Source organism: Parasteatoda tepidariorum, chromosome 5 (assembly GCF_043381705.1).
Source record: "Parasteatoda tepidariorum isolate YZ-2023 chromosome 5, CAS_Ptep_4.0, whole genome shotgun sequence".
NCBI lineage: Eukaryota > Metazoa > Arthropoda > Arachnida > Araneae > Theridiidae > Parasteatoda > Parasteatoda tepidariorum.
The window spans coordinates 20,855,664-20,867,748 of NC_092208.1; the positions used below are offsets into that span (position 1 = coordinate 20,855,664).

General features: G+C 27.6%; 1 protein-coding gene across 2 annotated transcripts in view; it reads right to left on the reverse strand.

The window, feature by feature from the left end:
* Positions 1–12,085, reverse strand: part of LOC107436611 (neurotrimin) — a 221,559-nt gene that overhangs the window by 14,117 nt on the left and 195,357 nt on the right. For both annotated transcript variants that reach the window (XM_021148982.3, XM_021148983.3), the window contains exon 5: positions 11,734–11,895. In XM_021148982.3, coding sequence (XP_021004641.2) covers positions 11,762–11,895 — 134 coding nt within the window. In that variant the 3' untranslated portion in view covers positions 11,734–11,761. The remainder of the gene's footprint in view (positions 1–11,733; positions 11,896–12,085) is intronic.

Consider the following 12,085-nt stretch of genomic DNA (forward strand, 5'->3'; position numbering starts at 1 on the left):
ACACTTTGCCGTCGTGGCTCCTTAGTGTATTTTATTTGCTTATTTCTTTAAAATATCGAAATCGAAATAAGATAGAATTTATGTCTTCATGAAACTTCTGAACATAGTTCTAAAAATAACTCAATTCAGGCTACTGGTTTCTGAATATTTTAAAACTCAATAAGATTTCTTTGACTCGTAAATGTTTAAAACATTTTGGAGCTTTGTTAAATTCTGTTACATTTTACTAAAACAGTCATAAATATGCGATTATTTTTGCGACTATTTATATTGCCCTCGAGCTCTAGTCTCTAATTTCTCCAGTGTTGACAGTCTGAGTATGGCTCCTCGGGGTAACTTGGTAAATATGAATTACATGCTATTACAAATATGCATCTTTCGATTAACGTAATTAACGCATTAAGTATTGTTTATAAAAGTAACTTGAAATTCGCAACTTTAATTATTAATATTAACTGACTATTACGCGACATTTTAGAAGGTTATTAGGGAACCAGACTATATAGCTTTAAATAGTTTAATGAAATGCAGTTGACAATGCAGTACATTTTTTAATTCTTTAAAGTTTAGAAAGTGAAATATTTCTCTTATTGAAACATGTTTTGCATAAAAAATGTACATATTAAGGTTAGAATATTAAAAACATTAAAATGGTACAGAAAATATATTGTCTTTGGCAATGGAAAAATTTTACCGGCTTCAAAACAAAGTGATTTGGACGCTTAAAATAGGCAAAATTTAGGTGAGATAAATGTTGGTGGTAAATTTTTTTTTGATTGACTATAGTTTATAAAGAATAGTCATGGCAACAATTGCACTTAATTGAATATATGTAATAATAAATGATAATTTTACATACAAATCACTTAAAATATTAAGAATGTTAAATAATCATTATATTTGTTTAACAAAAGTTTTGTTTTTCCTTTGCATTTTAAAGCTGTACTGTATTCATGATGAAGTCAACACTTATCAATCCCTGACAGTGACTTCATGGTTTTACTGATTTTAGCTCCAAATTCTGAGCTATGAAAATATTTTATTAGATGAAAAACAGACTGGTTCCAGTTGTTAAATAAGCTCTTAATCATTAGCGCACTTTTTTTAACCAATAAGCAGCCACTCATTTTAAACTTTAAAAAAAAAAATGTGTGACATTATACTATAAATTTCTGCATAGGAATGAAATTATTCTTTTCTCAGTTTTTGAACTGAAAGCAATTATTCTAAGTGTTTTAAAAACTCCTTTCCTTAAATTTTTATGCAGATATATGTATTGTATTTGATACAATTATGAAAGTTTATGATTTTGAATTCTACTGTTTTCTGTCAAAAACCACACCATCTGTCAAAGAAGATTCGATTTCGAAGACAGATCATTATTGTACAGCAAGGGAATTATATTTCTGGTAAAAAAACATTCTGGTAATAAAAATCTAAATATTCGTTACTTAAATTATTCATTTCGTTATATTTTCGTTCCTATCGTAACTGTTTACAGAAAATTCTCGTTTTTAAATTTCTAGTTCTTATTACCTCTCATATAATAAAAATTACAAAACTGAATAGTGAATTTAACAGAATGAATGATTTTTATATCATGCCATAAGGTGTTATGATAAAACTACCAAATTTTGCCACACTTACAAAATTTCATCAGATATTGTATAAACATATTTTATTGTTAATTTTAAAAGAATCATTACCAAAGCGATTCGATAAAAAATTACAGAGCTTTTTGGTGTTTCCATAAAGCCAAACACACGGTAAATTTCCCCACGTTATGACAGTTTTGACCATAATTTTTCCTCAGCGAACGAAACGAAGGAAAAATTGCAAAAACAAACACAATAAAATGTAACATTTACTCATGTATGTACTAGTATGTACCTAAATATATATACTCATTATGTACTTAAATTTATAAATAATGCTTCTTTTCAAAGAGTGACCACTTTCTTATCAGCACCTGAAAATTATGACAGGTTGTCAATACCTGAAAGTTATGAATAGTTGTTATAAAAGTTATAACAAGCCTGACAGTTACTGCAGGTGGTCATTACCTTACAGTAATGACAGGTGGTCATATTTGTTAGGTAATGACCTGAGTGTTACTCAATAGAGTTTTTGTATCACATTATTACCGCTAGAGGGCTAGAAAGAGGAAATCGCTCTCCTGGTTAGCTTTGGGACCTTTATTTAGTGTACATGGCAGCTAAAATAAATCCCTTGGCTAAATATTGTTGCAGACGAAGTTCATCCTTTAATACTGATGATTTTCAGCACTTTCAACTCAATAATGTGCTCTGCCATACTGCTGAAATGGTATAAGCTATTTTGAGACAGCAAATTGTTGCCTTTTATCTTGAAATTCTCAGATACAGATCTTATTGTGCAATTTTGGAATGCAGTTGTAAAAACTTTCCAGCATCTAGATCGATACTGAATATGTCTCGTGCTATTAGAAGCAGACATTCAGGATTCTCGAGTGATCCATCAACATCATTCAGAGACCATGAAAAATTAAAGTTGTATTAAATGCAAAGGGTTTTCAAACAAATAAATCAGAAATAGTCATTAAAAATGGTCACTCTCTAAAACAAACATCGGAAGTTTCAGTAAAGAAAAGGTAGTGATTAATAGAACAACAGATAGTGGTTATACGAATCAATAAGTGATAGTAATAATTTCATAATGGCTATTTTATAATAGGGTACCTTAAACATTTTTGTGAGGAAATTCCACAAGAATTACAAAATTTTGTGGTATCCCATAAGCATTGCACAAATCCTACACACGTATGCGTAAAACTGTTAAGTTTTCCGCTTGTAGAGTAATGTACTATTGCAGATTTAAGTCATTAACTTTAATTTTTAATTTTAAAATATGCAGAAATATGAAAATTTTTATTAACGTAACGTAGTTAACATTACAATACAATGTCCTATCTTTTTCTATTTGTAGACACAATATGTCAAAATATTTGATAGTTGAAGAATTATTATAATAAGTTAAATAAATATTAAAGTTCCTACATTTTTTGCGACTCCTGATCCAGGTTCCGTCACCCCAATTAGAGTTGCAACCCTCAGTTTAAGAAATCCTGAGTTCTTATTCAACATTTTGTAATTTTAAAATGAGAAAATGTCCTCTTCAGTCAGTTGTTTGGTTTGTCGCTCTTTTTTTAATGCAAAAGTCATTAAAACTGATCTAAATGTGAATATACATTTTTATGCATTTGATTTTATATTCTTTTGTAAAGTTAATATTAAACCAATGGCAATATACTCTTTATTGAATACATTTTCGACAAAATGTACATGCATTTCCAATTCACAACTAGCATGTTTATCACATAAAATGAAATTTAACTAAATATTTTCTTGAAAAAAAATGCCTTATACTTTGTACCGATAATTCCTGGAAATTATAATGCTAAAAGGAGCTTTAATTTTTCCGACTCATGAATAAGGAAAAATTAATAAAGGAATGCGACTAATTCGGAAGAATAATTAAAGTCCCGATTCCAAAGGGAAATTAAGTTAATCAAAAGAAATGAATTAACATACAATCATATTTAGAAAAGAAATTAAAAACCGAAAGGAAGTTGATCAAAAGAATTTGTTTTGTGTCAAATTAATTATGTATTTAAATTTTACTTAACGACGCCAACGTAACGATTTCCAGTAACGACGCCAATTATACAAACATAAATTTTAATAGCATCTTTAATTTCTTCAAAAAATAGTGCATGATCATTTGGAATATTATGTAGAGAGCATATACTCTTAATTTTTCTTTTGGATTGAAATAATTTAAATTTTAATTTGTATTCGAAAGGCTATACGAAATGGTATTTTTTATTTTCGTTTTGTTGATTATTTTTTACTCTTTACAAATTTCTATTGATAGAGTATCATTTGGCATCACTAAAAATTTCAAAAACAGTTGCTAAGCTTCATTTTTAGATCAAGGAATGATGCCTCAACCACTTTACTTGTAAGCGTTTTTCCTCATAAAACAATGAAATTGTGTGGTTATTTATACTGGATAGACTGTTTAATACTATCCATTGGTCAGTAAATAAAATTTTTTAATCTATTTTTTATTGGATGAAGCTAATTTAATTATTTAAACGTAAAATTCTCAAAAATAAAGATATTTATCAAACATTTATGCAAAAAAAAAAAAAAAAAAATTTTGTAGTACCAACTTATAGAATAAGCCATAAATGTATATGTTTAAGCTTCAGAACGCTTTAGTGCTTAAAAATTTACTATTGTAATTACAAAAACGTCATACAATTTATTGAAAATGGATAAATATATTTCGTTTGAACATCTTACTTAAAATTAATGAAAACTTAAACAAAAAAGCATGAATTTGTATATATGTATATGTTTTTTAATTCGGCTAAAACTATAATAAATAAAGCCAGCCTAGATTTTCATGCTTGTTTGATGACTTGAAAAACACAAGTAAATTGAAATCTAATCAATAATTTTATTTTTTACCCTTTGGATGCGTTACAGAAAAAAAAACAGAAGTTTAGCATTTTTTTTTCTAAATTTCATTCTGTAAAGGCCTTGTCTGTTTTGTTCGAACAAAAAGCCATTAAAGTCATGCCACGTCGCGTTCCACCCACACAGTGACCAGCCAACCATCCATTTTTTTTCTTTATGGTATTTTTATTAAATTTATAACTATTTACTAATTTATTTTCCATAGAGTAGGATTCTTTGCTGTGTTTTGCTGTGTTGTTAAGGTGCCTTTTTGTATCGACTACACATTCAAATTCGAATTTTTTATTTTATTTAATAAAAGACGTTGAACAGTCGCCCCAATTTTTTGGGTTTACGGCTACTAATGTTCAACTCCGTAGCCTAGTAATTTTGAACTCGATCCAGAAGACAAGGGAACTCTTGTATCAAGTAGGGGGTGAAGTTTGCCTTGGAGGAGGATTTTTTAGACGATACTCTTTTTCTGCGCTAAAGGCTTACAAACATGGCTCAATTACAAGCAAGAATTTTTTTCAAAATTGCATATATTTAGAGTTATTAATATTTAAAAGCATCGGTTAATTATCATTAAAATTCTTAAATTTACAAAATCAACTATCGATAAACTTTTGAATATGAATGAAAAAAAACCTACTCCTGTTGTACATTATTTGGATTTTAGATTTTAGTACAAACATAAGTCTCATAATCTAACAGATATTTTTATAAACTAGTTGACTGTTTCTTTGTAATTAAAAAACACCTAAACATATTTTTACTTGTGTTTAGAGAAATATATACAATATATATATGATATATAGATGTAGATGATGAGANTTTAGTACGCATAGTGTCAGAATTGATGAACGTTTTAATATCGTCTTCACTCAAATCTCACTGCATTGAAGGACGATATATCACATCAGAATTTCAATTAATGATTTCAGAGTAATCCAAATTGTGAAAGTTTTATCTGTGTTAGAACGAAAGTTGATCTTAGCTTAACAAGTGCCTGTTAACTAAATATTTCTTTTGAACATTTTAAATCCAATTAAATTCGGGAACGGACTCGAATACTTGGAAAATCAGTGTCCTTTTCTTTGCCTCAATTTAGATGGCTAACTATAGTCAACCGAGTCTTTGGATTGTATATAAGAAGGATCTTGAAATCAGGACAAACCGTCCCAAAGAAAAAGACTGTTAGAAATTTCGACTTACCGAAGATAAATTTGAAATTATTATTTGAATTTCTTGAGAGGTATATCTTTCCTCAATGCTGCAAGACTCGTGAAGATGATACTAAATTAATTAGTCATTAGTTGTGACGCTACGCGCTTTAGAGAAGGTCTATTTCACTCTCAAACTGTGGAAAGGTTTGTCAAACTTGTGACAAAGGCTGTGAATAAAGTATGTGAATAGGAAGGAAAGGATGGATAAGTTCGAGCAGCACTAAAGTCTAAATCAGTTATGCTTCATTTCTCAAAAAAAAAAAAATAAAGCCTCGTTTCTCACTTTTACTATACAATAACCCAAAGTACCTTACTTCATTGAAAACTTGTATAAATAGCTGTAAATATACATCAAAAAATTAAATTTTGCAACATCAAAAAATTAAATTTTTGATTAGTTAATTTGCAGAAACTTAACGAGTGTTACAACTTTCACGTGGTTGGCCATGAATCGTTATGATCTAATAAAGTGAGCAAAGAGTTGCACAATGTAAATTATGAAGAATCGGTAAGCTTCAGTTTTCCTCTAAAATGTTGCGCATGCGTAGAAAAATTTAAATTATTGATTCGAATTTAATTTATTTTTTATGATATTCAGATCATCAAATGAGCATAAAAAACTTTTTGAAAAAAATTAAAAAAATAAAAATTTCATTTATTATAAGTACGAGGATCAAATAGAAGATATTAACCGGTTTTAAAATTTTTATGCCTTTTTTATTCTTATTACCTTGAAAACCTTTCCACTTTTAAGCTTTCCAAAATGTTGATTTCAGGATTATCGTATCTTGAATTTCATATGTTTTGAAAGATTCGACTGAGTAGAGTGAATGTTTAAACATCGGAATATTTCTAGAAATAAATATAGATGATAAGAAATAAGTATTTAGAATTTTTTTCGGTGTGCCTCCACCACTTTAACTGTTGAGTTAGGTAGGGAGAAAAAAGATCTCTTCACAGGCTAATTTAGTATCTTATTTCGCAAAAGAAAAACTAAATATTAAATTTTATGAACTAAAATATGATTTATGTTTCATATTTAATTAATATTCACCAAAAGCATATATTAATCGTCCCTCTTCCTCATGTAATGACGACATTACTTATCTCTGTAAAAGTAGCACAACATACACGGTACTTTACAATTACAATTTACAATACAAAACAATAACAATTATATTTCTTTCAGACACCTTCAAAAACAGTAAAAATTATATTGCTTTCGGACACCGAATGCATGTCGTAATGTGACTTTTTGTGCTCATGACCGAACACAAAATTTAACGTCTAACTGTATAATTTCTTAGGCGTACAAAATCATTTATTTTAGTTTTGTAAAAAGACATCATTGATTGAACAAAGTTAATCACGTTAGTCTAGATAGCAATAATTACAAACCATTCCCTTTGCGCATTTAAAAGCAAATAAAGACAACAATATTATAATAGATTAATGTTATATAAAAAACACAGTTTGAATATTAATGTCCATAAAGTGCACATATTGTAATATGAATCTTCATTTCTCCTCATTTAATAACAGCTTTATTTCTCTCCATAAGAATAACAAATCATCCATGGTACTACCAAATAAATAACAATTATTGATTTCTCGGTAGCACAATAAACCATGGAGATAAATCCAATAAAGCATACTATGTCGAAACTACGGCGAAAGGTAGCACTTTATTAGATTCATTGCGTAGAATCGTTAATATCTAACAAAATATTATGTATTATGTATGGCCATCCTCTCGGAGAACTATTCCGCTAAGAAAGTGCGATGGTATTGGGTTATATTGGAAGTTTTTTTTTTCTTTTGTACTATAAAAAAATAATTATAAATTCTACGAAAATAAAAACTGTTTTAAGATAAATACATATTCTTTCTGTTTTTGATTGTTATCCAATCTCCTACTTGCTCAGTATATTTGACAGCTTATGGCTGTTTTCAATAAAACAGTTTTTAACTATTTTACATCCTAATTATAAACGGATTAAAACTGTCAATTTAAATCCTAGCTTTTGCCCTGCAGTTTTGTTTACCGTAAGAGTACTTATTTTTTTTCCAAATCATTTTATCATTATTTTCTATAATTGCTTGTACTTTTCCGAAATTATTTTATGACTCTGCACATCGTGTAAATAAAATTACGATTCGATTGCATTTCTGAATTTATATCTTTCCTGATTATTATGAGTTATCAGTCTAATGTTTGGGTAAGTTAAATAGCCAGATATTTTTACAAGTGTGAGTCAATATAGTTTTAAACGTTTTTACTCTTAATTATGATTTCAATAAGTAAGACTTCTAACATAGAAACAGATTAAGATTTTTTTTTTCATAGCGAAGTTATAGAAACTATAGATACTCCCATAGCACAGGGGACATCGCGCTCGCCTCTCAAAAGCGTTCACTGGTCATCCGAGTTCGGCTTTCGGCACAATGCTCTCCTGGGTACTTAATAGAGGCTTTTTTATGAAAGAAACAGAAATTTTTGTTAAAATAACATAGTTCTTTTGTTAAAATATCCCATCAGCAAACAGTTTTTTTTTTCCTTTTGTAAATTAAACAGGTTTTTACAGAGTGTATTATAGCGCCTTATGTTAAATTTTAAAAAGTAAATATTCATAAATATTTTTAGAAAAAAATATATTTTTACAGTTTTTTCATTAAACAAAGCAAACCAAATAGTTTAAAAAAAACAAAAACAGATTACACAATATTGAACATAAAAAACTATGAAATACAGAAACTCACATTTTTATTTCAATAAATTAAATTATTAAAAAAATTTAAATTATTAAAAAATGAAATTATTAAAAATAAAATTATTAAAAAATGAAATTGTTAAAAAATGAATTTATTAAAAAATAAAATTTAAAAAATATTTCTCACTATTTTTTGAACTACTTTTGAAACACTCAGTTTTGCTAACGTATGTAAAAATTGTCATCATAAAGTAGAAACTTTATGCTGTGAGCTATTATTATTAATTTATAATACATATGTACTTATGTTACATTTATTTATGACAAAATTAATTTTATTTCCCTATTCAATAATTAGAATCAAGCAGACAATGTAATCCCAAGCGGGTGAAGTTGAAAATAAAAACAAAATCAAACATTATAGCAGCATTTTAGATACCACCGTTTTCAAAACATTAAGTGTAAAAAAATTTTATCAACGTGATCCAAAGTATATCAAACAACAATATGCTGCATTTTTAATGATCTAGGCAAAATACGGATTTAAAATAAAAAATATCTGTAGATCATTTTATTCTATATAATGTATGTCAATAAAAATTATGAAGCAAACATTACTCTAGTCTACATAATCACTAAACTCTATATAATTTATGAATCCGACTCTAAATATTTTGGCGCAAGAGTAACTCTGTATAATTATTCTATCACTCAACTCTATATGAATTATAATTCCTGACGTGATAATTGTTTCGGAAGCACATCTCTACACGGTAAAAAATGTGCTGTAATATTTCTCCAAATATGATGTTAAGAAAGCACTGTGTGAAGAAATGTGTGAAGGGACACTTTATTCTGGGTGAACACCAAATTGAGCACTCATATACGATTTAAAGGGTGTAATTTAAATCTAAACACTAAAAATTAAATAATGTTAAGTTAAATTTTCCTTTATTCAAACAAAACGAGAATTATTTAACCTTTCGAAAACCTTTAATGTTGTTGCGATATTTTTATTGCAAGAAATCTCATTTGCAATCAATAGTTAGTTGTTCTTTGTTGCGATTTAATCGATAGTTGCGATTTGATTGATTGATTCGTTGATTTGTCGTTAAAATATGTATGCATGTGTTTTGTTGTGTAAAAAAGGATAAATCATATTTCCTTTTTTGAAATTCTGTGAACTACATAAAGTTATTTTATCATGTATAATTTTTATCCGCTTCTATTTCTAGCCTAGTTCAAATTCGTCTTGATATTCTTCCCAAAGCTACACAACAATAGCTGCATAACAATAATTATTTTTTTTTTTGCAAATTTTTGAATATATCGTTCTAAATGAAGAATTCTTATTTTGTATTGTATCGTAAAAATAAGGTTACTGGCTCTCGTGTGTATTTTTTTACTCAGATTAAAAATTTTAATTTGTAATTTAAGATAAACAAAACAACAAAAAAATTGAGATGGTTTCTTTACACCAAGTAGAAAATTCTTGGAGTAGTGGAATACCACTTTGTTAAGTAGTAGTATGCGTATCTTATCTTACTATAATAATATATTTTGATGCTACTAAATACAAAAAAAAACGGTGGTGGCTACTTTATGCGAGGTAATGTAATAGAAAATTCTTCGTGTAGAGCAGTGTTTCCCAAAGTGTGGTACGCGTACCCCTAGGGGTACGGGAACAGTTTAGTGGGGGTACGCGTTCTTATACGAAATATCTTGCAACAAGCAAAAGTTTAAAGAAAAAAATTTAAACAAAGCTAGCCATAAAATTTACGATTACGTATTTTTCAATTGGCTATTTTTTGCAGATTTAACAGTTAATAACTAAAATATGTCGATAAAAATAAACATAGTTTTTAAAAATTACATTATTTTTTTTTATAAGTGGTACACAGCGCAACGAAAAATTTAGAAAGGGTTCACAAAAGTCATAAGTTTGGGAAAAAATGGCAGAGGTTGTCGCTATTTTTAGTGTCAAGATAGACGAAATTTTTGTTCAGTGAATATAATCACTCGGTCTCTCAATTCCATATAATTTATAAACCCTACAATGAAAGTTATGGTGCACCCCTAACCAAGTTTAAATTAAATATTTTTTTTATAAAATTGAAATAATAAATAAATTTGAATTAATATCAAAGGTATAAATAAGATTTTTTAAACACAATATTTATGATTAAATATCGTCTAAAGCAAAAATAAACCATTCATTAGATATGAATAGTTCAGACATAATATTAGAAGACACTGGGGAGAAAATTAGAGTCTAATTTTGTTTTTAATTTTGTGCAATATTTCAAAAAAAAAAATTTTTTTTTCTTTTTTTCTTTTTATTCTGGAGAAAATGGTCTTTTAATTTTCATAATTGACATTTATTTGTCTGGAAAGTGTACTCAAGAGAAATGTTTTTATTGTTTTAAAACACTAGTTACAAAAGTCATAAATCGCAGCATATTATGTGAAAGAGACAATAAAATATAAATCTTTTTTGTTACCCTTTGAATTTATTTATATAAAAAGTAATGTTCTGCATCAGTAATTATACTAAGTAAAATTATACATTTATCTTTCTAGATAATAATTGCAAAAAAATTTTTTTTTTCCTTTTCAAATTGATCAAAAAGAATCAAATCGCTTTTAAACTATTATTAGAGGGAAAGAAAAAAAGTTTTCAATGACTAATAACTGAATTATAAAACTTTCATTATTAAATTGAATTTCTTCAATTTATGATTTATAAGAAGCTAAATTTTAAATCAAAAAGAAATAATTAAGTATTTATTCGAATTTTAAAGCTTTTCGTTCTCCAGACAAAATAAGCTGAATTCAGATGGATTTTTACTAATTGAATATATTTGATTTACTATTTGATTTTTATTTCATATTAAATAAAGCTGAGTTTTTAAGTTTTAAAGTATCAGAAAGATTTCGAAATTGAATTGCATGCTAAGAGATAATAAGTTAGACTTGTGAAATAATAATTTCGCAAGTCTTTTGTGCTCAAGTAGAAATGAATTCTGATTAAATTGCCGGACTGCGCAATTTTCTAGTAAAAAAAATATGTATATAAATAATTCTCGTTAATAAAATCAAAATAAGTGGTATTTAAACCATTTAATTGGTATTTTTTCCATTCATATGGTAACGGTGTACTGAAAATTAAATTGAAAATTAAATGCAAGAAAGGTGCTTTTTTGTTTAAAAAATATAAATATATGACTTTATTTAAACGAATAAATTAATTAATGCGCGGGGTTATAATAGTGGGTTAAAACGAAAAATATTTACCTTGGCAATATTTTGGCGGAAACTTGTGTCACCTAATTCGAAGAGCAGCAAATGTGATGAAAATTGCTGATTGGTAAATGATCATTGTGTTGAGAGAGGATGAGTAGCGAGAACAACTTGATGGGGAAGCTGCGTCATTTTGCACAGCTGCGTGTTTCTCACCTACATTTAAAAAATAAATAGATTAATTAAAACTATTTAATGTTTTTTTTAGTTTCATAACATCAATTTAAAACAGATTGTGAAAATGAGAGCATTGCAAAAAAATCCAGATTTAATGACAGTAAAAAATACTGGGACCCCAAATGAAGCATCCGTAAAATCCGTTTTCGAAAAGCCAATTTTTACCATA